The following is a 27,795-nucleotide window of genomic DNA, read 5'->3' as shown; positions in this document are numbered from 1 at the left end:
CCTAGATTCACTTATAAACAAACTGGATGGCTGTTTAGCCCTAAAACAATACCCTTTCCATGTCATGCTGACACTGTTAAGTAATTAAAACAGAAAAATACAATAATTAAAGTAAAGAAGAAATTCCTGGGCCATTTCATCAAAAGGAATAACCACCAGAAAAGTGTATTTAATATTATTTTTATTATTATCAAAATTAAGACCAGTGTATAAACATACTTGCCAAGAAATAAGCAACTCTGAGCTTAGCACACATTACATCAACAAGTCGCTGCTCACATCTGTAGGTCTAAAGCACCCCTGTGCAGACACAAACTCGCTGGGTCACCCAATTCCAGTGGACGAGGTAGTCACAGAAAGAAGTCCAATGAAATCCTCTTGGCCACTGAAATAGGAGTCTGAAATAGGACACCCTCTGACATGAAAAGGGGCTTGCAGAGGGAAGGCATCCCGTTACTGTGGAGGAATCCCAGGAATCCAGGTCTGCTCACACGTACCACATGGCCCCTGAGAACAAGGGGCTCCTGCCAGCAGCCTCAACACACCGGCAACTATCACTTCCACACCACCCCCAACAGCATGACCCCACTTTAGAATAAAGACACTGAAGGCGGCAATCAGAGCCAATGGCAACAGAAAGGTCCTTACACAGCTAATCACCTGTTCTAATAATCAAACCCTGAGCCCTGTGACAATTATATGAAATTTCCCAAGTCTTAGAGAATTTTTATTTAGCATAATTTTTAAAGAGAAGACGGCTTCCCATGAATTGTCTTCCCCATAGCAGATAGAATATTTCCCTCTAAAAGTGACAACAAGTCCAGGTTGAGAGGTACCTTGGGGGCCAACCGTCTCCTGGTTGCAGCAGCTACTCTTGCACTTCCAAGAACATTACAGGAGCACAAGGACAGAGCTAGTCCACATTTCCTTCCAGATCTATGGTGGCTGAGTGTGAGGAGTCCCAGCATGCAGTGGAGTGGCTGCTGGGCTGGCTAAATAGACTGGAGGCTGAGTCTGCAGATGAAGGGAGACCTGAAGGAGCCCAGGTACAGGTGTCCATCATGTTCATGTGCCTCACTCACATAGGTGGCCACCAGTCCGTCGGGATCGTGCAGGCTTCTCCGGAAGGCACCGCTGTCACTGACTTCCAGGACCAGGCTATACCGTGGCACAAACTTCATCACTGTCTCCTGACTGAACAGCTGGAAGCAAAGTACCAGGGAGGAGAGCTTACCTTCTGAATGCAAGCAAACTGATCACACAACCTCAAATCATCTAAATGTAGCCCAGCACCCTAGGAACAGGGAGGTGCTACAGGGTAGGAGCAGAATCATGGCCCCCCATTCCCATGCAGATCAGACCACGAAGGCCAAGCTTGCATGGGGACAGCAATGGCTTAGCTAACTGCAGAAAAATACAAGACATATTCCAAGAGCTCACGACACTAGAAAGGCAACTTGAGAACTGTCTTTGCCTACCAGAACACTTGGGTAAAACCAGCACAGCCTAAACACAGGAAGCCACAAGTCTACTACCTGGGTTTAAAATATTCAAGGAGTGCAAGAGGCAAATAATGGAGTTTTAAAAGCCTTTCACACTCACAAAGAGACTAGGAAGATTAAGTTAGTATCCTATTGGTATTACCTCTAAATATCTTCCTCGAAGCTTGGCCTGCAGTCCCTATGGGCATCCCCCTGCACAGAGTACTAAACTGGGCACCTCTGAGTACAGCTACAAATATGTGTAGCCTTGTGATGGTCATAAAGAGTTTAAGCAGAGAAATCCCACGGAGAGACATACATAATTTCTGGCAATGAAGACAGATACTGGAAAGGACCAACCCTGTGTAGAATTTAAATCCAGGCCGGAGTCTCCTCAGATTGCAGCAATGGCTCTAGCATGGTTGTACTTATTCGAGAAATTGATTAAATAGTAAACATGGTCTATGCACAGTGGCATGCACCTGTAACCCCAGGACTTGAGAGGCAGAGGCTGGTAGAAAGCGAGTTCTATTCGAATCTAGGCAATTAGTAAAATCCTGTCTCAAAAACAAAGAAAACCTATACATGATAAGGGGACCCAGGTGCTTCACAGTTTAGTTACACTAGAGGTAATCTGCATAAGCTAACTATGGCTTTTAAATTTAAGTAAATACAATAAATAAAAAAGCATATGCTTGCATTTCCTAGCTTTGCCCCTGAGGGACCTATGAATGTGCTGACCAAAAAGATGAATACTTGGCATCCAGAAGCCCAAGCACTCCCCAGAGAAATGGCCAACTTCTGAACAGGGAAAAATGCAATTCTGGTATTGTGTAGCCATTTTCTCATAATTAAAACATCCCCTCCTAGAGACTGGAGGGAGGCTCATAAGATCCAGGAAGCCAAGGAGCCATGAGACTCACTGTGCATGGAGAAGGGCAGAGCAGGCTGAGAGCCACTACAGATGGACAGCTACAGGACTAACTGGGAGGGGTGGCTTCTGAAGTCAGCAAGGCAAAATGAGAAAAATATTCAGGAGCAAGAACACAAAAGGAAGAGAGAATGAGGGCTCAAATGTTTCAACTTCTATTTAGGCTAAAGAATAAAATCAAATTATAAATCTAAGGGAGTCCCTTTGTCAGTAAAATACTTACCACTCAAGCACCCAGGTAAAAAGCCAAAAGTGACAGCAAACGGCCAGTGCTGCGGACATGGAAGCAAGCAGATCCCTAGGGCTCAGAGGCTGGCCAGCCCTGCCTACCTAATGAACCCCAGATGAGAGACCCTGTTTCACAAAACACAACAGTGGCTCCAGAGGACTGACCCCTATGGTTGGCATTTAACCTTCACACATATGCACACATCTATACGTGAACACAGAAATGTGCTTAAAAGCAGGGATGACAAGGTACCAAATATTCCAACTATAACTGGGTGTTGAGAGCTATTCAGGTCAATAAACCATGAGACTCATTTCATCTTTCTTTTGGAATTAGTTTTCATAATTACCTTAAAAATCATTCTCTTAATATAAGGCTTCTCAGATAAGAAATCCAACATCGAAAACCCAGGATTAGCACGAATGGTTGCAGTAGCAACCCAGTATCCGCCGGAGCTGCTGGGACGGATATTGTCAGGAAATCCAGGCATGTTCTCCACAAACATATCTGCTCCTCCTTTCATCAGGCCAGACACATAGACTCTGAAAAACATGGCCAAGTAGGCAATGAGAAGAAGAAAAAATTTTAACACAAAACTGATCTTAATTCAAATAAATGTATGGAAAATACTATACATGTGTCTTGTCATGAATGCAAGCAGGGCTGGTGACAGACATCTTGAGGACCACACAGGCAGGAAAAATCAAACCCTACCTTACAGGGAAATAGACTGCAGGCTAAGCAGATGGCGTGAAATCAAGACACTCTGGACTGTGACCCTCACAAAGGCTGAGGCATAGGAAGGAAGCCCAGTCTAACTTCAACTTTCTCACCATTACATAGAAAGGGGGCGTGAAGCATCCAGACATTCATCCACCTCATTTTTATCCTACCACAGGTCATGGCAAACTTTAGAGAAAAACTGACAGCTCTGTTCATACCTTCGTATCCTGGCCATGGTTGTCTCTGCCACCAGAACAAAGTCTTCCTCAGGAGAAAGCTGGACTCCATTAGGGAATTGCATCTGGTCCAACAAAACCTTCACTTCTTTTGTCACGGTATCATACTCCAAGAGGCTATGGGAAGTCCAACACAGTATCACAAGGGGGAAAAGCCCATGTGAGGGGGGGAAAAGGGGGAAAAAGGAAAGTGATTCAGCCTCCCACTGAGTTATAACCCAAGTCAGGGATCTGTGTGGACCTGAACCCAGACTGGCTAGTAAGGGCTCTCCCAGTCCACCGCAGATCCAGTGTCCCCCTTGCTGACAGTGCAATGAGGGCCAGTACACCAGCCTTTAGAGGCATGACCTGAAACCCAGGCCTGCTGGTGGACCTCGCCCACTCTGTCTAGAACCATACCCATGGATAGACTTCATTTTATTTCCTCTGAAAAGGGAGACCCCCGTGGGGCATCACGTGACTCCAGAGCACTAAGGTCTTCCTCCTAGATTTTGACACACTGTCCTGAGACCCTACTATGGCTTCTCGCAGAAACAAGGACTGCCCTTGTCACCTGCGGCTAATCCCCTAAGAGAAGAAGGCCTAAAAGGAACACTTGCCGCCCATCATCAGTGCCCTCCATCACCAGGAGCAGGTAGTCCCGTCTCTGCCATTTGCTGCTGGAATCTGTGAAGTAAATCTTCCTTCCATCCCGAGTGACAGTGAGATCATTCACAAAGGACATTTTCTTGCCCTCAATGGGAGTCTCAGAGGACAGCAACAACTTCACTGCACCTGAAGTTTCAAAAAATTAAAGATTTATCGTCATTTTAGGAACTTGCTTCTTGATAATTTCACAATGTTAATCAATACAACTGATGTCAAGAGAAAAAACTAAAGCAAGGCTTTCAATCCCCTAGCTATCATCTCTTAGTGACAATCTTTTGGGTTTTTGCTTTGTTTTTAAACTAAACTTTACTAAAGGCAGAATATATCTGCGAGGATGAAGAACACAATCTTTAATTGAGACCAACAAACTTAGGGAAAAAAAACTATTAAGTGCAATAAATAGATCTAGTACTATTAGCTTGAGAGTGAAAAATATCAAGTATTCCATTTATCTGCTTTTACATTAAGCAGCAACAATACTGAGTTTTTAAAACTAAGCAGAAATGAGGGACACCCTGCAGTATTAGGTATGAGAAACAGAGACGAGAGAAGGGCTTGAACTTAAAAACTGGAACAAACTTGGACAATACAGTGAGACCCCACAGCTCAAAATTCAAATAACAGAAAGGGCATATATTATATATACTATTATTTAACCCTATCCAAGAATCCATGGGCAAGGTCCACTATTAACCTTCCCTACTACACAGAAAACAGAACAGAGAGGCTGGGTAACCTCCCCGGTCATAACCACCAGAGAGCAAAGGACAGTCTGCAACGCCTGTGCTCTAGCCCCATGCATAGATTGTGTCCTCCATGGGGAGAGCACAGAGTACTTATTGTAGTACCAGTTCTGGTAAGATCATCACCAGGGAGAAGACAAAGAGCAGGAACTGTCTAAGAGGGGAAAAAAGACTCTCAGACAGGAGGGTGAGGAGCAGATGCTTACAGCACAACCCTTCTGAGAGCCAGTGGCTAAAACACAGATGCAGAGAAAAACTGGGTAGGAACCAAAGCAGGTTCAGAAAGGGAGCTCTCTGGTAGCCAACACAAGCCAGTATCTGCAGGCAATGCCTGTGGTATCATTTAGTAAAAAAATATTGCAGTTGCCTGAGTAATGTATTTAACAATCTTTTAAAATCTGCTTTATGTATATACGGTATCAAAGAAACAAGTTGTAACATACGTTTCTGAGGATTTACTTCGAACAGTCCCTTGTATGCATCAGCCACAAAAAGAGTCCCATTGGGCCCCGCCCGGATGCCCAAGGGTCTCCCACAAGTAGGTTCATCATCTCGGGTTTCTAGGAAGAAAAACGATAGGAATCGGTGGCTGCTCCAAGATTCTACCTGTGCCCTCTTCAGTGTCCAAGTATCTCTTCCATACCTCCCTAACCAGACACCATGCTGTACAGAGCAAAAAGACCACAGCGTTAGAACCAGACCTGATCTGCAGAGGCTCACTGCAAGGAGCTCAAAACAGGTGCTTACTGTAGGTGCTACCACAGCATATACTCACAGAATGAGCTCTCTGCTGACTGCGAGTGCTCCTGCACCATAAGGGGCGCCCACTGCCCAGTGCTGAGTGCAGGTGTTACTGTGAGGAGTGGAAAGGACAGACTAAAGAAGCAGATTTAGAGTATGAATGCAGGTGCCTGGGAATGCAAAGCTGCCTGAAAAGGACCTCATTAAAATGTCAGCACAATCACACTGAAGAAGATCCTAAATGATTTTTATTTTGGTTTTGTGTGTTTATGTTGTTTCTACTTTGAAATGAAAATGCATCATTTTTATAAAATGTCCCAACTATCAAATCTGTTAAGTAGGCTGTGTAACCTAGCATAAGAAGAGTTGCCTGGTAATCAAGAAGTCCTAAATTTCACCCAGAGTACCACAAAAAATAAATAAAAAATAAAAATTTACAATAATTAATAAAAAGCAGTAAGAATTCTATGGACCATTTTTTAAACAGTGAGATTCTTCTGCTCATGCTTCCAAAGTCTGAATGATTTTAAGGGTACTCAGAACTGAGTAACATACTGAAATCCCTGAGGAGCTACTAAGGAATTACAGATAAGCCCCAGGCAGTCAGGAACCCCCTGCCTTTATATTAAGTACCACCCACACTCACGCCATTAAGAGCTAAAGTTCCCATAAAGCAACCACAAACTGACTGGGATATATTTGAGGGGATGTGGCACCAGGAAGTACATGATAGCTGGAAAGCTGGGACATCAGAGTAACTACCACAGGGTCCATTGGGCACTCCCAGGCCAGACAACCTCCTGGCAAAAACAGCATGTGCCAAATGGTCAACAGTTTTCCAAGAGTGAAAGTGACATGTAGGAAAAAGGAACAGCTTTCTGAATGATGTGTTGCCAACTTACTGCAAGGGCCTGAACCAAACCGGGCAATGGTCTCTATTTCTCCATTTTCAAGTTTTACAACTCGGCCATCTGCTGTGCCAGTAAACATCACATCTGTTAATGAAAACAAAAGTGGGAAAGAGCATTTAAGGACTGGCCACAATGTTTTTTCTAAAAGGGGGTAGCTTGTTTATATTTTAACAGCCAAAAGAAAATAACAATTCTGAAGGCAATGAAAAAAGGATGTATGGGAAATTTTTAAATTCTTAAAATTTAAAGTAACAAGCCAGGGGGTGGGGTGGGGTGGCACACACCTTTAATCCCAGCATTAACGAGGCAAAGGCAGGTGGAGCTCTTTGAGTTCCAGGCCAGACTAGTCTACAGTGAGTCCCAACAGGACAGGCAAGGCTACCTAGAAAAAGCCTATCTCCAAAAGCATTTAAAGTAACAAGACTCTTGAGTTTCTTGAAGGAAACAACTGGCCAAAGCTGTACAAAGAGAAAGACAATATGAACAGACCTATGCATGTTAAAGACACTGAGTAAATAATTAACAATATTTCAAGACAGTAAGCAGCAATCACTGAAGAGTTGACTCACTGCTAAATTCTACCCTAAAAATTTACAGCCAAATCTCTAAAATGTGCTTCAGAAGACAGAAGCCAAAACAAGACTTCTTAACTCATTCTACAAACTACAACTTCCACATTACCCTAATTGAAGACATTAAGAGAAACTACAGACCTGTATCTCACAAACATAGATACAAGAGGCAACAGGAAGAGACTGTATGATTCTAATGCTACAATGTTCTGGAAGCGGCAAACAATGTATAAATTTAAGTCACTAGTAGCCAAGAATTAAAGAGAGAAAGAGAACACAGGTGTATTTTAGGACAGTGAAAATATTCTCTACGATGGCATTACAGATTTGTCCAAATCCATAGAATGCCACAATGCCAAGAATGACTCCTAATTAAAACAGACACTGGGAATAATAGCCCAACTCTGGTCGAAGATGACAACAGTAGAGAGGCTAAACCTGTGTTTGAACCCAACATCCATTCTGATAAAATCTCTACTTTTTGTTCCAGTATTGTAAGCCTAAAACAGATCTTAAAAATAGTTTGCTCTGGTCATAAGCCGAAGGCTGGGGAGCTGCTGCTCATAGATGCTGGAGGGGAACCTACTGCTGTTTTGCTAAGTAGAAATGGTGTCAAACTGCCTTCTAAATATATATGTTTGTACACATAGGTTAGTGCTGCCCTCAGCCTTGATCAGAGCTTTTCTTTGCAGTGTATGGTGGCTAATGCAGAGATTCTCAACTGGTCAAATTACTGAGGATAACTGATTGCTGAGTGCTCAGCCCTCATCCACACTCCAATGCTCAGTAAGCATCCCAGAAGAGGGGACAGAAAGAATGTAAAAGCCACAGGATGAGGAAGAATGCTGTGGAATGCTGTCTTGTGCATGCAACATAGTTGCTACATTCATGAACTCAGAAGCTATGGTTACCTACGTAAGATGGTACCTGTCAACATTTCATCATGGACTAGGGAGGGTTCATGAGTAACTCCCTGAGATGATGCAACTAGCTGTTGCTGAGGGAGAAGAGCAGCTTTCTTCAGTGAAGCAGCCTGTTATGCTGCCCATGCTCTGGTAAGTAACCTCCACCTATATTCTTGCAAACAACCCTACCTAAGCCTAGTGGGCCATTTAAATAAATAAATATACAAACAAAAAGATGTGAAAACAGACTTGTTAGAAAAAAACAAGGCATTCAGAGGAAGTCAAAGAGGATAAGGGGGGATTAAAATGACCAAAATATATTATATGTATGTTTGCAATTATCAAAGAATAATAATAAATAAATATACAAAACTGAAACCATTTTGAGCATTTTTGACAGAGAGTACAAACTCTCATAGTTCATCCTGGATTCCTATTTGTGAACAACTCAAAATTCACTGTCTAGAAAGAATCTCTGCAACAAAGAAAAAAGAAAGAAAGAATGAATCTCTGTACTGTTGCTGCTACAAATTGTCAATGTTAGTGAATAGCATAACTGCTGAAAAACATTTTTAAAATTGGCCCACTCAAAAACAGATAAAATGAAGTATGGTAATTGGTGGTTGCTCTCCTCTAGCACCTGTCCTGAGGCCGTCAGCACCTGCCAGTCTCCCCCAGGACACTCTCCCTCCAAACAAAGCTGCAGCAGCAAGTGCCTAGGTGCCAACTGTGCCTCAGGTCTACAAGAACAAAAGCAGAGAGGTCCTCTTGGGTCCACACCAGAAATGTCACCCAGTACACAGATCCTCAGTATGGAGAAGGGAGAAGGCAGTAAGGCAGCAAAATCCACCAGCCAACACTTACAAGTTCCAGTGGAAACAAGTGTTTGGCTCATTGCCAGAACTGATGAAACTTACTAACAATGCCAAGATCTTCTAAGAGAAACAGAAGTTCTACCTTGAAGTATTTTCTCTTACTGAAAAAGAAGAGTTTACTCCACAAGCCACATAACAAAGCGACAATGGCAGAAAAGAGCAGCCATTGTGTCTCAAGAGATAAAGAGCAGGTACAGGGTAAGAGTTTATCAAACACTTGTGCAGCAGTGGCCCTGGCCAGTTGAGAAACGAAACATAGGTGCACACAATGTCCATAGTCACTGCCCAGGTAAAGTAATAGACTCAGGGCTGTTGCATTAGAAAGCTGCCTCTCAGAAATCCCCACCCCAATCAAAGTTTGCTCATCTCATTAACTGTGTTCTTTCAATTCTCATCTGAATGGACCAAAAAAAAAAAAAAAAAAAAAAAAAAGAAATGGCTAACGCCTGGCTGTTAGAATCAAACACATTAACATTAGGCCCAATTCTTGTTCTCAGGAAACCCATGCTGAGATAAATGGGTTTAGTGGAAATACTGAGAACCACTCCTCTTCACTTCAAAATAAAACCTATGCAAAACAAAGACAAAGTGAGCAAAGAGCTAGGGTGCTATCAAGTAACACCTACCTAACTAAATAAATGAACTCAATGTCAGTGTCTGCATTTGTCTTTATGCTCCTCACAATACTGAGCATAAAAAAGTGTTCTGTAAAAATTAACTCAAAATCATGTAGCTGGGCATGGAGGTGTATGTATACTTTTAATCCTAGCACTCAGGAGGTAGAGGCAGGTAGACTGAGATTGAAGCCTGGTCTACAAAATATCCAAGGCTACTCAGAGAAACCATTTCTTGAAAATCAAAACAAACAAACAACAACAACAACAACAAATGGAATAAAAATCAGACAGAGAAAATAAAGAGAGCTGTTCCCTTGAGATACTCACAGCTGAGATGCAAGCCCAGAGGCCCCCCCCCCCCATCCAGAAGCTGTGTGCCACTGCAGCTGCTCCCACAGAACCCACCCACTCTGAGCAACAGTAGCCTGAAAGTCAGCTATGTGTACTCCACAGTCCCGATTTACTTACCCCCGATATTTACTATGGACTCTGGTCCACTAAGTTGGTTTTCAAATAGCCTTTCTGCTTGTCGCAACTTCGTATTTGGTTTCAGAACACCCAACATGAAAGGGGGTTCTTTGAAGCTGCAAAACAATACAATTGCAGGAATTTGTGTATAAAAATACCCATGAAGGAAAATGTTTCCTGAGGACCGGTGGCCTGTCTAACTCCCTATTCTGACATACAGAACATATTCCCAAACCATCCTTGAATGCCATAAAAATAAATGTTAAGGGAGAAAATTCAAGGATATCAGAAAAGAGTATAGTAGAAAATAATTACAAAAATAGAAATATTGCATGTCCCCATACCCTAGACATCCCAAGGGCCTCATCGCCATCCAGGGCCTCAAGACAGTTAGGCTTCCTCACACCCTCTAATGCAGAAAGTCCTGTAGCTAGGTTCTATACCTAGTACTGTGTGCCTGACATGGAGGGAACTCTGTTTACCTTCCACAGCTCACCACCTTCTTGCTTCATGTATAAAGGTAAGGAAAGGAGCAGGCCATGGAACAGCACCAGTGCTCCTGATCTCACACTGGTACACTCTGCTGAGGCCTAGACCATCCTCCCCACCAGAGTAACTTCAGCCAACTTTCCTCCCAACTCATTCCCATCCACAGGAAAGGTGTCATAGCTCCCAGCTAAGGCTGAAGCCACTTCTAAAGACACATGACTGCACCTTCCTCCCAGGCCCTCAGCTGCCACTCTGCCCTGGCAGCGTCTTTTCTCCTCTGCTTCCTCATCCCTACAGTCTATCCTCAATCAAGAAGCTCGCTTCACATCACAGAATCTGTCTGCTGATGCCTGCAAACGCTCCATCTCACTCAGAACCACAGTGACTTCTATGCTGCCCTACATATGTCTGCACTGTACTGCCAGTCTGGTTCTGTTACCTCTCTTGCTTTGTTGTTTCTCCTGCTCCCTACCCCAGCCCCACTTTGTAGGGTCTTGGATACAGGTATCTGTGGCCCTCAACATTAACTTTCTCATAAGCTCCTCTTTCCTCCTTGGTCAAACCTACTCTGAGCACACAATTTAAAATTTGCCACCTCAGATGTGGTACACATCTTTAGTCCCAATACCTGGGAGGTAGAGGCAGGTGGATCTGTATGAGTTCAAAGCCAGCCTAGTGTACAGAACAAGTTCCAGGACAGCCAGGGCTACACAGAGAAACCCTGTCTCCAAATAACAACAACAACAACAACAATAATGCCACTTCCCTGGACCAGTACTTGCTCTAATCTTGTCACTGCATTTATCATCATCTCATGTACTTTTGGATTTGCTTTCTGGTGTGTCTATTGTTTATCTGGCCCCACTAGAAGGGATACTGTATTGACCAGGAATTCCTTCCTGCTTCCCCCTGTTATATCGCAACAACATGGCTGAGAGGCAGTTCCCAATGCATACCACTAATGAGGAGGAAAAGAAATATTTCCCAGCCTCCCCACAACCTTGGCCATTCAGCAAGAAGGAGAATCAAGCCACTGGCCGGTGGCTGAGAATGTGGGGGGTAAAAAGCTCTCTGTCCTGCCCACCGCTCAGTTCATAACAATGTACTTTACCTCCTGTTGCCACTTCTGAGTCAGCACCACATTTGGATTAAATTTTCTCTCCTACCGTTTTACCCTTCTCTCAACTGTGGCTTTCTACCAGCCATGAGGGCAAATTCTTCCAGCTTACCTAGGAAGTTTCAGTACCAAAGGTGGAGGCAGGAAGTAAGTAGTCTGCCTACTTTGGTCAAAAAATTTAGTTGTGACCCTGGCAGGCCCAACCATCAAACAGTGTGCAAAGCAAACCATGTTTGGGCATAACGCCAAGGCTGAAGACGTTCAACCTTGGTTTAGGTCCTTCCACTCAGGAAGTCCTTGAGAAGTGTTTGTGGGCTAGAGAGATGACTCAGCTGTTAAGAGCATTGTCTGTTCTTCCAGAGGTCCTGAGTTCAATTCCCAGTAACCACACAGTAGCTCACAACCATCTATACTGTGATCTGATACCCTCTTCTGGCATGCAGGTATACATGGAGATAGAGCACTCATCTACATAAAATAAATAAATAAAAAGAAGTATTTGTCCCTGCCTATAGGCAGCCTGAGGACAATTTCTGTAGGTAGATAACAAAAAAATTTAGAGCCAGGCATAAGTGGTTCATGCCTATCTTCCCAGCACTCAGGAGACTAAGGCTGGAAAATTGCCACAAGCCACAGGCCAACCTGGGCTACAAAGGGAAACCTTGTCTCAAGGGTTTTTGTTTTGTTTTGTTTTGTGTTTTGGGGGCTTTGGGGGGGTTGGGGTAAGGACAGGGGACAGGCAGACTTGGATGCAAAATGCAAAGGGCAGACAAGCAAGACCCTCATGGCAGTAGTGGACAGCAGAGGAAAGCCACCAGGAAGACATAAGACAATGTCTTGGGGCTTTACCGGACCATCCAGGCCACAGGCAGTGATACTTCCTTACCCCTGCTCACTCTGTGGTGTGGCTGTACTGTTCATGTCCAGTTATTTATCTTTTTGTTGTTGTTGTTGTTGTTGTTGTTTTTCAGCCAGGATCATGTTTTGCTCTTTCCTGTGAGATTAAGTTTACTAAACCCCTTTGCTGGTTCTGCCAACTCTAAGTGTGCAAAGTCTTTTTCACACAAGTGTCCATATCCAGGACACTATCCTGTAGCATGCTGTCTTAGCAGATCTTTGCTCAGCATCCTCCAATCCCAGTTTACCTCTCATGAGCAGGGAAAAGCAGTTGAGTTTTTACTTAGGAACAAAAAGACTCTTTTTTATAGGAGGATATATAGTTCCTAGGCATTTTAAAAATATACTTAGTAGTTAAAATCAAATTTAAGGTTAAAAAATATAGCAATATTTTGGAGAATAGGTTTCACTGCTACCATTTTAAAAATCAACAGGAAGATGAATTCCACTGGCAGCTGAGACTGTCACTGTGTTTCAGAAGTACATATCTTGCTACTTGGGTGAAACTCAAAACTGAGAACTCAGGAGGTCATAAATAAGCCAAAGAACAGCCTAAAGGAATAATCAGGGATACCCAAAGCTAAGAGAAACTAGTGTGTGGCCACACTGAAACCCCAACATTCAGGAAGCTGAGGCAGGAGAATCAATTTCTAGCCTGGGCCGGGATACTAAGTGAGCTTGTCAAAGGAAGGAAAGAAACAAAGAAGGGAGGGAGGGAAGGGGTGTTGGGGAAGACTGACAGAATTAGCATTACAAGACACACATACAATTAAACCAAGTAGGACCCTCACTTACAGGGGAAGAAGAAAAGCCATGCCCCTCACACACTCTGACCTCCTTCAAGTGGAAAGAACGGCCTAAGTGGCCTACAACCACAGAGAGCTCACTCTAAGGCAGGCTTAAGGAAAACTTCCTGGAAGTCACACATGTCCCCAGATGCCTCACTTCTCTGAAGCTGACATCACTAAGTTCATGCTGGCTTTCTTTCTCCTACACTTACCACATAAAACCATACCGACAGTCCCTGTCATTCTGTTCGCATCTCGCCATGTTGTCAAATGTATCCTCAGAGACTCTGTCAATAGAACATTAAGTATGCAAAGGAAGGTGGCTTTGTAGAGCAGGTCTTTGCCTTCCAGTTAACCTTTCTCCCTATGAAGTAACATCAACTGCACAACCAGCCACTCCTGCCTTTGTCTTGCCAACTGCATGGTCTTTCTGGCTACTCATACACCTGTGTGCTCTGAGCTCTCCCAGGAGGTTATCCAGTAACCTGTGAGCCACTTCCAAACAAACAGCCATACCTGCTAGCCCTGCCCTAGCTACCAAGGACTCCACACACCTGGCTAATAGTGATTACAGAGTCTAGGCAGAAGCTGGCAGCTCTGCCCTCCTCCACTGTCTGCCACCCACACAGCTGGGCTCAAACAGAGCCTTTATTTACTTTGTTTTTTCTCCTCACTTCATTGTTAATCTTGAGCTCTCAGTCAATCTACTCTTTTTGCTCTGTTGTTAGGGGCCCATTCTCGTAATTTCTGATCTCTGGAGACTGTCATCTACATCTGACATTCTTGCCTATCAGCTCTCCTTGTCCAATGTCAAATCCTCACTGAGCTGTTTTTCTGTCTGCCATGGCCACATGCCCCCTTGCCAGCAAAGCTTCTTTCCACACACAAACTGGCCTTCCCGGAGACCAAAGGAATTCAGTCAACTACAAACTCACAAACATGCTGTTGGCTGCGCCATTTGATAAGACTAGATCCAACTAAGCTTCTGAATCCCAGCTATACGCACTGTCCACCCCATCTTATTTAAGGAGGCCTGGGTCAATTCTGCTGGGAGTGGACTGAAACATCCTTCTACATGTCAAGTAGGGCCTACGAGAAGACTACCAGACTACCCCCGGGCTAGACAGGAAGTGTGAAACAGTACCCACTGAATACAGATAATTAGAACCACTCCCTCAAGCTGACTAGGCCAGCATTCCTCCTGGACCATACCATGCAAGCTAACCAATCCCATTTCCACAGCAGTATGCACCTTTATTTGTAGTCAGTTTTTGACTGGGGTTTTCAAACCAAGGGTCTTTGCAGTTGGCTAGGCAAGTACTCTATCCACAACCCCCAGACCTGTAGTAATTCTAAATCTACCAAACAAGGTGACTCTCGCCCATATATCCATCTAGGATCAGAAATTTGTTCTCCCTCATTCACTACATTCCCCTGGAATGTAGTGAACCTTAGCTGCCGAACACATTCTTAGTGAACTGAATCCAATATAAAACCTTAATTTTTATATACAAAACACCAATGCATTATTCAGTTGTATACCTTATCTTTGCTTCATAGTGAGACAAAGTTCTTGTCTGAAGTCCTTACAGCTTTATGTGAAGTACTAACTCATCTAAAATAAACTTCAATGGCTTCACTCCCACTAGTGTCTCCAAGGGGAACCAGGACTCTTCAAAAGCTTTCAGTGTGATGATCTGACATTTGCTAATGCAGATTTATTGTGTTAATTCTTTATGTCAATTTGTTAGACTTACCCATGGAATGTTCTTACAAATGGAAGAACAAGGATTTCACTTTACTTCTAGAGGTAGGCGCTGCAAACTGAGTTGAGAGCCCCTTCATGAAAATCTCAACCTACACTTTTCCTCTTTCTCTCTCCAGGCCAAACCACACAGCTCTTCTATAACCAGCCCAAGTTCAGTATCAGTAAACAACAAGAGCCTGACTCTGCCCTGCTGATCACAAGCATGACAATGTTTCCAAGTTACAATATAGTTCCTCACAGGCCTCCACTGGTGAATTACAACTTAAAAGTTACATAGTTACTTATTAAAGAGCTTAAAAACTAGTTACTTACAGAAGCTACATAAGGTGGTTTAAATCATCTGCTACTTCAGATGGACTAAGGTCCGTTATTTGCAGCTCTTAAACTTCCCTACTGTGATTTTTATAGCTATTTCTGTTACAGTGGCAGGGACATTTTACATTTACTGAGTTGTATCTAACTGAACATGGGACTCAACTGCTAAAGAAACAGCTCTCCTTCCTATTCATAAAGAAGTTCCAAGCCACAGTGATTCTATCATAAACCCCACTTGGTGGGGGAACCCTTCCCAAAATTACTGGGTATTTACCTGAGACTCTGAGGATCTATGGGGGACTCCAGCAGCAGCATGGCTCCAAGCAGAGGAATGGCAAGGGAAACAGCCAGCATCAAGAAGGTCATCCGGAAAACTCTGCCACTAAAGGAACTGCCAGAAATAAAACAGAGCGACAATGACAACAGCCACACACAGCAACAAGCCTGGCTGCTCTGGAGGCCTGCTCTGAAGCACACCATTCACCCAGTTTTCCCACTGCAAGGTTTTTTGGTTCAGGGTTAAACTTCAGCAGTCTGTCAATCTTTGTGTAAACTCTTGCAGCTGTGTGAAATACTCTGGTCAGTTACAGTCCAGATATTCTTTCTCCTAGCACAATTTCAAAGGAAAAACTTAAAAGAATTGATGAATACAATGTAAAACAAAGTAATGGGAGAGCCAGGCCCAGCTCACAAACCTTAACCCAGCAGTAGAAGTCTAAAGGAGGATTATACATTTAATGACACTAGGACTACATTCCAAGAGTCTGCCTCAGAACAGGTGGGAAAAAGACTTGCAAGGAGGTGATGGACATATTCACACACTCACCTACAGAGAAGGTGAGGAAACAGGGGTAGGGTAGACTGAGATGTTCATGAAGGAAACAGAAGCCATGCCAACTCTCTGAGCCCCTAATTCCACTTTTTAGGAATTAAAGGAAATCTTTTCCCTTCCTCTGGTAGATTTTGGCAGATGCTCCTGAGGAATTCACATGGATTTTGCAGTTAAAATTCCTAAAAGATAGGTGGGCATGGTGGCACACGCCTTTAATCCCAGCACTTGGGAGGCAGAGGCAGGTGGATCTCTATGAGTTCAAGGCCAGCCTGGTCTACAAAAGTTAAGTCCAGGACAGCCAAGTCTGTTACACAGAGAAACCCTATTTCAAAAAAACAAACAAAAGAAAACAAAATCCTAAAAGCTTTATGAACCTAAGAGCTCACTATCTTTGGTGTCCCAATCATGACAGTGACTAGAACAACTCACACACTGTCCTTCTTATCTGGTTTAAAAAAAAAAAAAGTGACAACCTTTGGCCTCTTGCTAAACCTCACAGAATTATTATCTCCTTATATAAACATTGGAATTTTACTAACCACCTGACATTAAGATTAATTTGAGGGTCAGGCATGGTGACACACATTTGTAATCCCAGCACTTGGGAGGTAGAGGCAAATAGATGTCTGTGCATTTGAGGCCAGTCTCATCTACAAATCGATTCCAGGACAGCTAAGGCCTCACAGAGAAACCTGTCTCAAGAAAGTAAAGAATAAGACTAGCTTAAGGGGTCTGCTGCCAAAGCTGATAACCTAAATTCAATCTTCAGAACCCACATGGTAGAAGAAAATCTTCACACACTGTGGCATAGATGCCTACACAGTTACACACACACACACACACACACACACACACACACACACACACACACACACACACACTTTTTTTTTTAAGTTAACTTGAGCAAAGTAAAATGTAGAAAAAAGTGAAGAACATATTTAACAGAACAGATCTGAGGGAAGAGTTTGGGGAAGGGTTTTGGTTTGACAGACAGTGCCCACTGCCAAAACTGCAAGAACATCAGTAGAACAGAGAGGACGCTACGCCTGCCGTCCACACTAGCAACAGTAGAGAGCGGGAGATGTCTTCACCCAGAGCCCTGTAAAGGGCCATGGTGCTATGTCTCTTCAAGAATCATATTGATGGAACCACACAGCATACAACTTTTAGTAACTAGCCTCCCTCTCTAACTTACAACTTGGCAACTTTAACCCAGAATCCTTCATTCTAATGCTTCTTATTAGCAACTGCCACTTGTCCAGCAATTCTGTCCAGATCTCTTGGTTCCAAAGGTGTCAGCCTGCAGCCTCATGCTGGTCTGTTCTACCACTGTCAGCACGCCCAGGGCTTGGAGGACTAAACAGGCCACACTCTTAAAGCCTCTGCTGCTGTGGCTGTGCCTGTGCCAACCAGGATATCCATATCCTTTAAAGGACACTTACGCAATCATCTACTTCACCTGAAACAATGGAGGAACAGGTTATATAATCCCAGGCCTGTGGTTGTAGTTGTCATTAACCAAAACAAGCACAAAAATCTAACCAAAGTACAGTTTTCTTTCTCACTGCCTTGCAAAACAAATTCTCCTAGTTTGTCTCAGACTCACATGACCCCTTTATCACACTGTTCATTACATGCGACGAAGGGTGTTGGGTATGGAACCCAGAGCCTTGTACATGCTAAGCATGCACTGTCCCATTAAGCTACATTTCCAGCCCCTGTACCTTAAAATTTTAAAATCTCTCAAGTTGGTGATCTGATTCAGAGTATGTGACATTCTACTTGAGTCACTGCCTCTTCACAGCATGGCAAAAGGTTCAATTTGTGTCCAAATTAATTTCAGCCAGGACTCAATGCAACAATGCCTACAGCTGAAAAAGTAGCCAGAATTCCAAAGATGACATGTAGTGGGTATCCCACATCTCCCATCTTGTCAGGATCTGAGCAAGCACCCTTTCTCCACTTTGTAGCCCAAGAGGTGGCACCCAGGGCCTCTTACATGCTAAGCTAACACTGTACCACTGAGTGACATCACTGGACCCCTGGCAAGACTTGCTGGGCCCTAGTACTATTAACCTTTTACAGTTAACAGGATAAAAGCTGAAGAAGATTAGGAGCCCCCCCTGAGTATCCCCCCTTGGGTCTCCCACCTTACCCTCCCCCATCAAGACACCCTTCACAGCTTTTAGTTGGTTGGTTAGTTGTTTGCTTGCTTGGTTTTGGTTTGCTTTGGTTTTTGAGACAGGGTTTATTTATTATGTAGCTCTGGCTGTCCTGGAACACGATAGGTAGACCAGGCTGGCTTCTAATGCACAGAGATCCACCTGTCTCTACCTCCCAAATACTAGGTGGGATTAAAGGCGTGTGCCACAATGCTCAGCATATCCACAGCTTTAAACAATGCCTAGAGATTCTGGTCTATGGGTCCAGAGTGAGCCTGGAAACCCTCTTCCCTGTCATTGGTTCCTGATGCACAGCTGGACAACATTAATCTTATCTAACTTCCCCCCAGACTTCATTATCCAGTTTCTACTAGTAATTTTAATTCTGATGGGTTTTTTGGTTGGTTTGTTGGTTGATTTGTTGGTTTGGTTTTTGTTGTTGCTGCTGGTGGTGGTTTGTTTGCTTTTTGTTTTTAATTTTTTTTTTCAAAAGAGAGTTTCTCAGTGTAGCCCTGGTTCTCCTGGAACTCAGTTATAAACCAGACTGGCCTCCAGCTCAGAGATTCACCTGCCTCTGCCTCCTGAATGCTGGAATTAAAGGTATGTGTTCCTACCACTCAACTGGTCAAGTTTTATGAAAACTTGTCCAGAAAATCTCCCTTGATGATGAAAACAAAGTAGGCACTAAACAGGTATAGCTTCTAAGCACTTGAGATGGAGAGAGCTTGTCACATGAGGCAAACTGCTCTCGAACACTTATTTAACCTAAGGTTAATTCTTTTGACCTCACTACTGATCCTGGGAATTCACAATCCACTTCAAGCCCTCCATATTTTCTCTATGTAGGCTTTCCTCAGTCTGTGCACTCACATAATTTAGCTTAAAGAAAGAACATCTTTATGTTTTCATTTACAGAACACCACACACTCCCATCCTATCCTCACACAATCAACTTAGTTTCCAGATGCAGCCTGAGCAACTTACTTGTTTGTCCAAATCTCTTAAGAAGAGTCTGGAGCAACACTTGCTCCCTCGAGGACACTCACACCCTAAATTGCCTGCAGTCTCTATGGGAAAGGGCACAGTCACAGTGATGCAACCTGTGTTGACAAATGCAACGGCAAAAGCCACACCTTACAAAATCCCCCGACATTTTACCAGCCAAATTTGAAGTTGGTATTCTCCACCTCTCCTTGTGTTTGAACACCAGACCACAGGGCCTTCAAGAGCCACAAGGCTTTGAATCTGTGAATCTGCAGAAAGAAATCTGCTGGCTCCAAATCCATGGGGTTGCACAAGCAACTCTGGATGCCAAGGAAGCACAGAGGCCAAACAGCAACAGATCTCATCTTTTAAAGAGACTAAACCTTGAATTTGCTCATTTTTCACATATTTTTCTCTGAAAAAAAGTAAATATTGGAGGGGGGCGGTTGTTTGTTTTTTATTTTGGGGACAGAGTTTCTTTTTTTTTTTTAATTTTTTTCTCCTTTATTAATTTATTCTTGTTACATCTCAATGGTTATCCCATTCCTTGTATCCTCCCATTCTTCCCTCCCTCCCCTTATTCCCCTCCCCTATGACTGTTCCTGAGGGATATTACCTCCCCCTGTATATGTTCATAGGGTATCAAGTCTCTTCTTGGTAACCTGCTGTCCTTCCTCTAAGTGCCACCAGGTTTCCCCCTCCAGGGGACATGGTCAAAGGTGAGGCACCAGAGTATGTGAGAAAGTAATATCCCACTCTCCACTCTACTGTGGAGAGTGTTCTGTCCATTGTCTAGATCTGGGTAGGGGTTTAAGGTTTACCGCCTGTATTGTCCTTGGCTGGTGCCTTAGTTTGAGCGGGACCCCTGGGGACAGGGTTTCTTAGTCCAGCTCTTGCTGTCCTGGAACTCACTCTGTAGAACAGGCTGGCCTCAAAGTCAGAACTCCACCTGCCCTACTTCCCAAGTGCAGGGATTAAAGGTGTGTGGCACCACCACCACCAGGCTGGTAGAAATTAAATGTCTTAACTGAGCAGTTACAGAAAACTAACTTAAAAGGCCCATTTGAAGACACACTTAGACTGTGCCGAGATAAAAACGTTATAATCCAGCTGGGCATGGTGATGCACGCCTTTAATCCCAGCATTCAGGAGGCAGAGGCAGGCAGATCGCTGTCAGTTTGAGGCCAGCCTGGTCTACAAAGCAAATCTGGGACAGCCAAGATAACATAGAGAAACCCTGTCTCGAAAAAACAAAACAAAACAAAAAAAATCCTAACTCTCTTATTCTCCATCTTAAATTGGAAAATAGGAGTTAGCCCTGACAAACACAGTTAAATTCCCAATATATACTACACTCCTCAACAGTTATACACATTAAAAGCTAAAGCCTTCCGTCCTAGGCAGAAGAATGTCTCAAAAAGTAATCTCCTTGTGAAAGAGTTCTCTTTCAATGCAGTTCGTGAAGCATTTGGGAAAAACAATAGCAAGCAGTAACTCTAACAAGCAGTGGATTGCCCCACTCTGTGTCTCACCCTGAATAAAAGGAATCACCCATTAAATTCCACTCGCAGCCCATTCAGACACTCGGAAGCTTTAACGTCAAAGTTTGCTTTCAAAGCATAACTCTGGAAAATGCTTCTCAATCACCGTGCAGCTGCCAGTGCCATCCTTCAGTTACTGTCATCTCACCTTTACAGTCTGTAACTTCATTCACACCATTTCACTCACAGAGACCTCAGTGACCTTGCCAGTCAGAGTAAATATTGCTTTTCCTGCAAGTCAAGACACTTCCCAGAATACTGCTTAGTGCACCCTCCACCATTAAAATTTGTTTTCCTTCTTCTAGTCTGATAAGCAAGGTTTCCACCACCCCATTCTGAGGCATGTCTGGGATTTTGACACTGTAACCCTGTTGTCTACAAAATTCACACTAAACTGTGCAATCAAAAAAAAAAAAAGCCACTTGTTTTAAGTCAGTTTTTCTAACTTTTTGTTTGCTTATACTTTCTTCAGATTCCTTGCTTTCTTTTTTTATTTTCTGCACTGAAGATCAAACCCAAGACTTTAAGTGTACTAGGTAAAATATCCTACCTCTGAGGCCCCAAGTTTCAGATTTCTTCACAAAACTTTCCTGATTCACATTCAATCCTAGACCCTTATGGTAAGCAAGAAAATAATTAAACAAACTACTAGAAATTATTCCAATTATATGCACATGCACACGCGCGCGCACACACACACACACACACACACACACACACACACACAAAGAACTGCTGATGATCAAGGAAGACAAGAATAGTATAATAGGTTTAGCAAAGTGGATGACAAGAACTCACTTTGAAAGCAACCATTACAAATAACTTAAGAAAGATAAAAGATAGTAAGAAACATGTTTACAAACAGCAAAGTCAAAACAGTGTAGGCACAAACATAAGACACTGGAAAAGATCAGGGGGAAAGAAACCATTTTGGATCTAATTTGTAGTCATTAACAAAGAAATCCCACAGAGAACCTTTAAAAAAACATAATTAATATGCCCTTTCACTTGGGGATCAGAGTGTTACAGCAGCTGTTCTAAATGTTAGGCCTGTCTACCAAGAATCCCAGGGCACCCCAGACTTCAAACCCCTGCACCTCTGAGAATGCCTGAGTAGGGCCCTCAACTGTTCCGTCTCGAGTTCTCCTAGTTTCTGCAGTCAGCCTTGGCCACTCCTGCCTATCCATTCTAAAGAGACACTAGCAACTAATTCGAAATATCCACAACAAGCAGAGTGGGCAATTTGTCCTATCTACCCACATTTAGCAAGGTGAGTCCTCGGAGATGAGACTCCAAGGCAACCTAGTATGGCTGGTCTCCCTAGCCAAGACCCATACTAGCACCTTCCTGTTCTTTAACAATCTCCTTTGGAAAGAGTTCTAAAGCCAATGCATGATGTGTGTTTATCTTATTATCATTAATCAAAGCTGATCATCAAAAACTGTCTCTCATCCAGTATGTAGCACATCCTTCATCACACTGCTGGTGACCAAATTAATATTTCCAATTATTTCTATCATATAAGTCAATTACACAATTTTGAGGCTGATCTAGAAATTCAAAGTACAAAATTCACATTACGAAGTTGAAAAAGTGAATTTTAAATGTCTTATAGTGGAGTTTAGGGAGCATGCTTCAGATTTTAGCTAAATGAGTATTCTGAAAGACTGGGGTCAATGGAGCACTGCATTCGGGAGACAGAGGCAGGAGGATTGCTGTGAGTTCGAGGCCAGCCTGGTCTACAAAGTGAGTCTAGGACAGCCAAGGCTACACAAAGAAACCCTGTCTCAAAAAACCAAACAAACAAAAGACTGGGGTCAAAATTTTACTAGTTGTCAGTAACTACTGTCCAGAGCAGAAAAACCTGCAATACTTCGGTTCTCAGGGATTCACTCTCAGGGGGAAAAAATGTCAACATTGTCACATCGGATCTAACCCTAACCCTGCGCTGCAGCAGACGGTGGATTTTAGCAGGAAGGGGACCCTGCGTCTTTTCTGATTTCTCTTCAATGAAAAATAAAAAACAGGGAACCCGAAAGGCGCAGGCAGGACAGTGGCCGGATGGCTATCCCAGGAGTATCAGAGCAGCTAGCAAGGACAAGTCGAGAAGACGCGTGGAACTAAGGAAAAGCAAAAGGCAATGGCTCTAGCGGCTGGATTGCGAGCAATGTCAGGAAAGCCCTCATAAGCGAGAGAGTGGGCAAGCCGAGCGCACGCGAGACCTGGCCCCGCAGATGCCTCCGGTCGGTCCAAACCCCGCTCCTCGGGCAAAGTGGGATTAATAAAGAGGATTTTTTGTCCATGGGGTAGATGTTCCCAGCCCATGTCCGGCCTACCTGCCCTCCTTGACCTCCGGGGCCGGGCCATCGTCCGTGACGACCTGCGGCCGGAGGGGCCGGCGCTGCCGCAGCCCGTCTGCCTCACTCATCCTGTAGCCCGGCCGTTGGCTCCACAGCCTCACCCAGCACAGAGCAGCGTGGGTCCAAGAACCGCCCCCTGCCGCGAGGAAATGACGCACAGCCTAACGCCCGAGCTTCACTACAGGCCCCGCCCTTCGGAGAGATTGGCAGAGATGCGGCTCCACCCCCGGTCCCCGCCAACAGCAGTAGGCGAAAGGTGCAGGGTCCTGTCCTCAGCCTACCGAGTCTTACTGCCCAGATCGTAGTCCAAGTCCCCCTCAGGTTTGTGTGCCGGGCCATGATGTAACACGCATGCATGAAGAGAGAGGATGCCACTTACTCTTTACGAACTGTGTGAAAAATTACGCGTGCGTCCTCTTGGCGTGCAATGATCCCCGCCTGAGTTATCTTTTCTGAAAGGATTCCTCCGGTAATGTCAAAATGTGACCTTTTGGTTAAGATCAGATGTTGAGTACTAGATCTTCAAGTGTTTATACAACAGGCATTTGATAATTTCTAAAGGGAGTTTAAGACAGGCCCAAGTATCAAAACTTTAGGAATCATGATGCAAGCACCAGACGGTATTACTATGAGTCAGACATATTCCAGGAGCTGAGGTAAGCAGACCACTGGTAAAACCCTCCTTTCTCAAACTAATGGGAGCCATGACTTCAATACATGTAAATTTTAATACACTGATGGCTTTAAAGAGAGAAACTTGACCTTGTGGAAGCATTTGACCTGTGAAGGAATGAGATCCTGGGGTAGGATTGGGAGGCAGCAGTAACCAAGTGCTGTTACTAAGTTGGGAATGATCTCTGGGATGCTGGTTTCAAAGTGAAGCCTCTGTCCCCTCCAGGTCCTTCTAGCTCTCAATTCTTCCATAAGACTCCCTGGGCTCCACCCTGAACTGTGATGCTCAGCATCTGCTTCCATCCCCTGCTGGGTGGAGTCTTTCAGAGGACCTTTGTAGTAGGTGCCCTTCCTGTTCCTTCTCCTATGTCTGTTCTGTTGGCCCTTCTGAATGAGAATTAAGCATTCTCCCTAGGGCCCTCCTTGCTGTTTAGCTTCTTTAGGACTGTGCATTGTAGTGTGGTTATCCTGTACTATGTAGCTAATATCTGCTTATAAATGGGGGCGGGGGCAGTGCTACTGAGATTGATGCACCAACCAAGGACCATGCATGGTGAAAAACTAGACCTGCTCAGATGTAGTCTATGGCAGCACAGTTTCCTAGTGGGTCCCATAATATGAGGAATAGGGGCTACCATCGACATGGACTCTGATGCCTACTCGTTGACCACTCTTCCCTGAGGAGCAGCCTTGCCAGGCTACAGAGGAAGAAGATGCAGGCAGTCCACGTGAGACTTGATAGGCTGAGGTCAGATGTTAAGGAAGAAGGGCTCCCCCTTTCTCAGGACTAGGGGAGGAGGTTGAGGAGGGAGGGTGGGACTGGGAAGAGACAGGAGACAAGAGAGAGGGGCTATAATTGAGACGTAAAGTGAACAAATTAAAATTGTTTAAAATTGTTTAAAAAGAAGAAATAATTTGGAGAAAACAAAGCGCAGCACTTGAAGCTTTTGCAGAAACAAACATGCCAATATCTTTTCAGCACTAGATCACACTAGGATGCCACCTTAATGTTCTATTTTCCTTCTAGCTCAAGGGAAGTGGAGATTTCCTATACTTACCCACACAATTTTGAAGGGATCCCTTGGTAACAATATACTTGACTCCATCATTGAAGACAAACAGTACAAACATTTTATTATGGGTGATTTTTTAAAGTGCTGTGTGGTCTGGCACCTTCCTGCATGCCTAGATGGCTTGCCATTTTCTGGTTCCATGTCTCTTGCTATATTTTTCTTTTTTCCTTGTGATACATTTGTTTGTTTGTTTGTTTGTTTTTTGGTGAGGATTTCTCTGTGTAGCCTTAGCTGTCCTGGGCTTGCTTTGTAGACCAGGCTGGCCCGGAACTCACAGTGATTGCCCTGCTTCTGCTGGGTTTACAGGCGTGTGGCACCACACCCAGCTAGGATACAGTTTACTTTCAACTCCATCTAAAGCATTTTTATCTAGAATCCACTTCAAGTATCATTGCTGAAATCGCTTATTTTCTCTCCAGAGTATCTTCTGTTTTGGGATGCTCTTTGAACATTCCTGAGCTGTCACCAGTAGCCCATTACATCAGTTATTGTATCTTGTGGCCAGTATGAAAGCACATAGACCAAAACAACCAGAAACACACTAAAAATAATAAAGAGTTCAATACACTGAACTTGCTGCATAAAAGGAATTCACCATAAAAGGAATTGTGAGCCCTCAAAAGAGGGTAGTTAATAGAAGACTATTTATGAAATTTGGGGCTAAAGTTAGCGATGGTCTTGGAAGGTATTAGTTAGAATCTGTGAACTAAGAGAATTTCTGGAAGAGCCAGTGGCCATAGCTCTGAAACACATGAGTCCAAGGAGAGTTACTGGGAGAGAAACCCGTAGTCTTATCTTGACGCATGGAGTCTGAATGAGCTGGAATTCGAATAGGCAGAGCTTCGATCATTGTGTTATGCCACACGACTTCGGAGTTCACTGTCTGCAAGTCATGGTAAAGTCCTCTCTATTTGTTGTGTCTTGTTTAGTGTTTTGTTCTGCCATACCACCCTCCAGCCCTGGAACTGATCAGCTTCACAGTCTCATTGTACCAACTATTTGCACAACAAGGACTAGGACTGTCAGGTTTCTCAACTTCACTGTCAAAATATTGGATTAAATAATCCTTTGTTATAGAGGCAAAGAGAGTTTTTTTTTTTCATGTGTTTAGGATATTTAGTACCACCCTGGCCTTTACCCTTGAGATGCCAGTAGCACCCCACCTAGTTTGGTACTAGAGTTAATCTGGGGTTCTAAACACCTATGTTGTTAAAGTTTGGCCCTCGGCATGATTGATACTAGGTAATGGCATTTGTAAAAGGTTGGCCCTGTTGAAAGGTCTTCAGATCATTGGAGGCATGCCCTTGATGAGAAGTATGGAATCCTATCCCTTTTCTCTTTCCCTTTTTCATTTCTCTACATTGGAGTAGCCATTTCTCCACCACAGACCCCACTATTATATTGTACCACCATAGAACCAAAGCAGTTATGGCCAACTGACCATGACCTGAAACCCCTAAAACCCTGAGCCAAATTAAACCTTTTCTCTTTATAAATTGATTGTTTCAGTATTTGTTATAGTTACAAGAGATTACAAGCATGATAATGTCTTAAACATTGTCAAATGTCCTCTAAGGGACAAAAACAGCCTTTGGTTGCAAACCACTGGGTGAGACTTGAGATGCAGTTCGCATTCACTGAAACCCTGGTCTATACAAACAACATTTATCAAAAGTCAATGGGGCTATCTCAGCATGGAAGAAGCACATGATAGTGAGCAGCCACTTCCCAATGTGCTAAACTAGAAAAAAATTAAGATAGAAATGAACCTGAATTCTAGTCTTACCCTCTAACTCCATACTGATTCAATTACTTCCTTCTACAGATACTTCCAAAAAGCCTGCCAGCCCCCAGGTGTTGTTACAAAGCAAAGGAGCTAAGCTAAGCCAATTTCATGTTTGTGAGTGGAGGGAAGACAGAAATCATGATGGTTGTTATGCAAGATTATAAATATTATAAAAGATTGGCACACAAAGACAAACCAGGTATCATGGGACCTCAAGGGAGAAGCTGTGGTAACAAATAGGAGTAAACCAGAGAAGCTTGTACACCAACTCTGACTAAATAAGATTCCAGTGGGTGAGTTGGGAAGGGAGAGAAAGGCAAGACACAAGGTAGGATGATTTGGGCACCTGAGATTAGTGACCAAGGCATTGATGAACAAGGGTAGGCTTCAGGGTCAGACTGATGAAAGAAATACAGTCCAAAAGGGACAACAAGTGATTAGAAAGTGGGAAGAAATTGGAGAGATGACTCAATGGTTTAGCAAACTTACTGCTCTTGCAGAGAACCCAGATTCACTTCCCATCACCCACACAGCAGTTTACAACGTCCATAACTCCAGTTCCAGGTGTGTTTTGAGTATATTCAGTTATTCATAGAAACAGTGACTTTGCTTTGAAAAACATGCATTACAGTGTGTTTCTTCCTGAAAAACACCATGTGTGGAAGTACTGTGCCTTCAAAAACTGACTGTTTTTACACGTTTTCTGACCAAGGAAAAGCAACCTCATAACGTGAGCAATGCATTTGTTCAACTTCATTAGAAATGATTTTTTTTTGCCTCAGGAGTGATGCCTTAGAGTACACTACTTTTGCCTATCAACGCAGAAGTGCTGTGCTTTCAATAAAATGACTGTTTCCTCACATTCTCTAACCAAAGAAGCAACTTATTTATGTGGGTGATGCATGTGTTCACTTTCATTAGAAATGGTTTT

The 27,795-nt window shown here is 43.6% G+C and overlaps 1 protein-coding gene across 1 annotated transcript; it reads right to left on the bottom strand.

Annotated features, from left to right (window-relative positions):
• Positions 1-164: 164 nt before the first annotated feature.
• APMAP (adipocyte plasma membrane associated protein) lies at positions 165-23,482 on the bottom strand. The gene is made up of 9 exons (XM_084775472.1): positions 23,310-23,482; positions 15,729-15,845; positions 10,081-10,196; positions 6,635-6,727; positions 5,435-5,551; positions 4,200-4,374; positions 3,583-3,717; positions 2,991-3,183; positions 165-1,202 (listed from the first exon to the last, which is right to left on the bottom strand). The coding sequence occupies exons 1-9, from the start codon at positions 23,399-23,401 to the stop codon at positions 993-995; spliced, it is 1,248 nt and encodes a 415-aa protein (XP_084631598.1). The 5' UTR covers positions 23,402-23,482; the 3' UTR covers positions 165-992.
• Between the last annotated feature and the right edge of the window lie 4,313 nt (positions 23,483-27,795).

Source organism: Acomys minous (assembly GCF_964271855.1).
Source record: "Acomys minous genome assembly, chromosome: 3".
In the NCBI taxonomy this organism is placed as follows: Eukaryota; Metazoa; Chordata; class Mammalia; order Rodentia; family Muridae; genus Acomys; species Acomys minous.
Note: the sequence above shows the minus strand (reverse complement) of the source record. Positions and strands in the feature narration are given on the sequence as shown.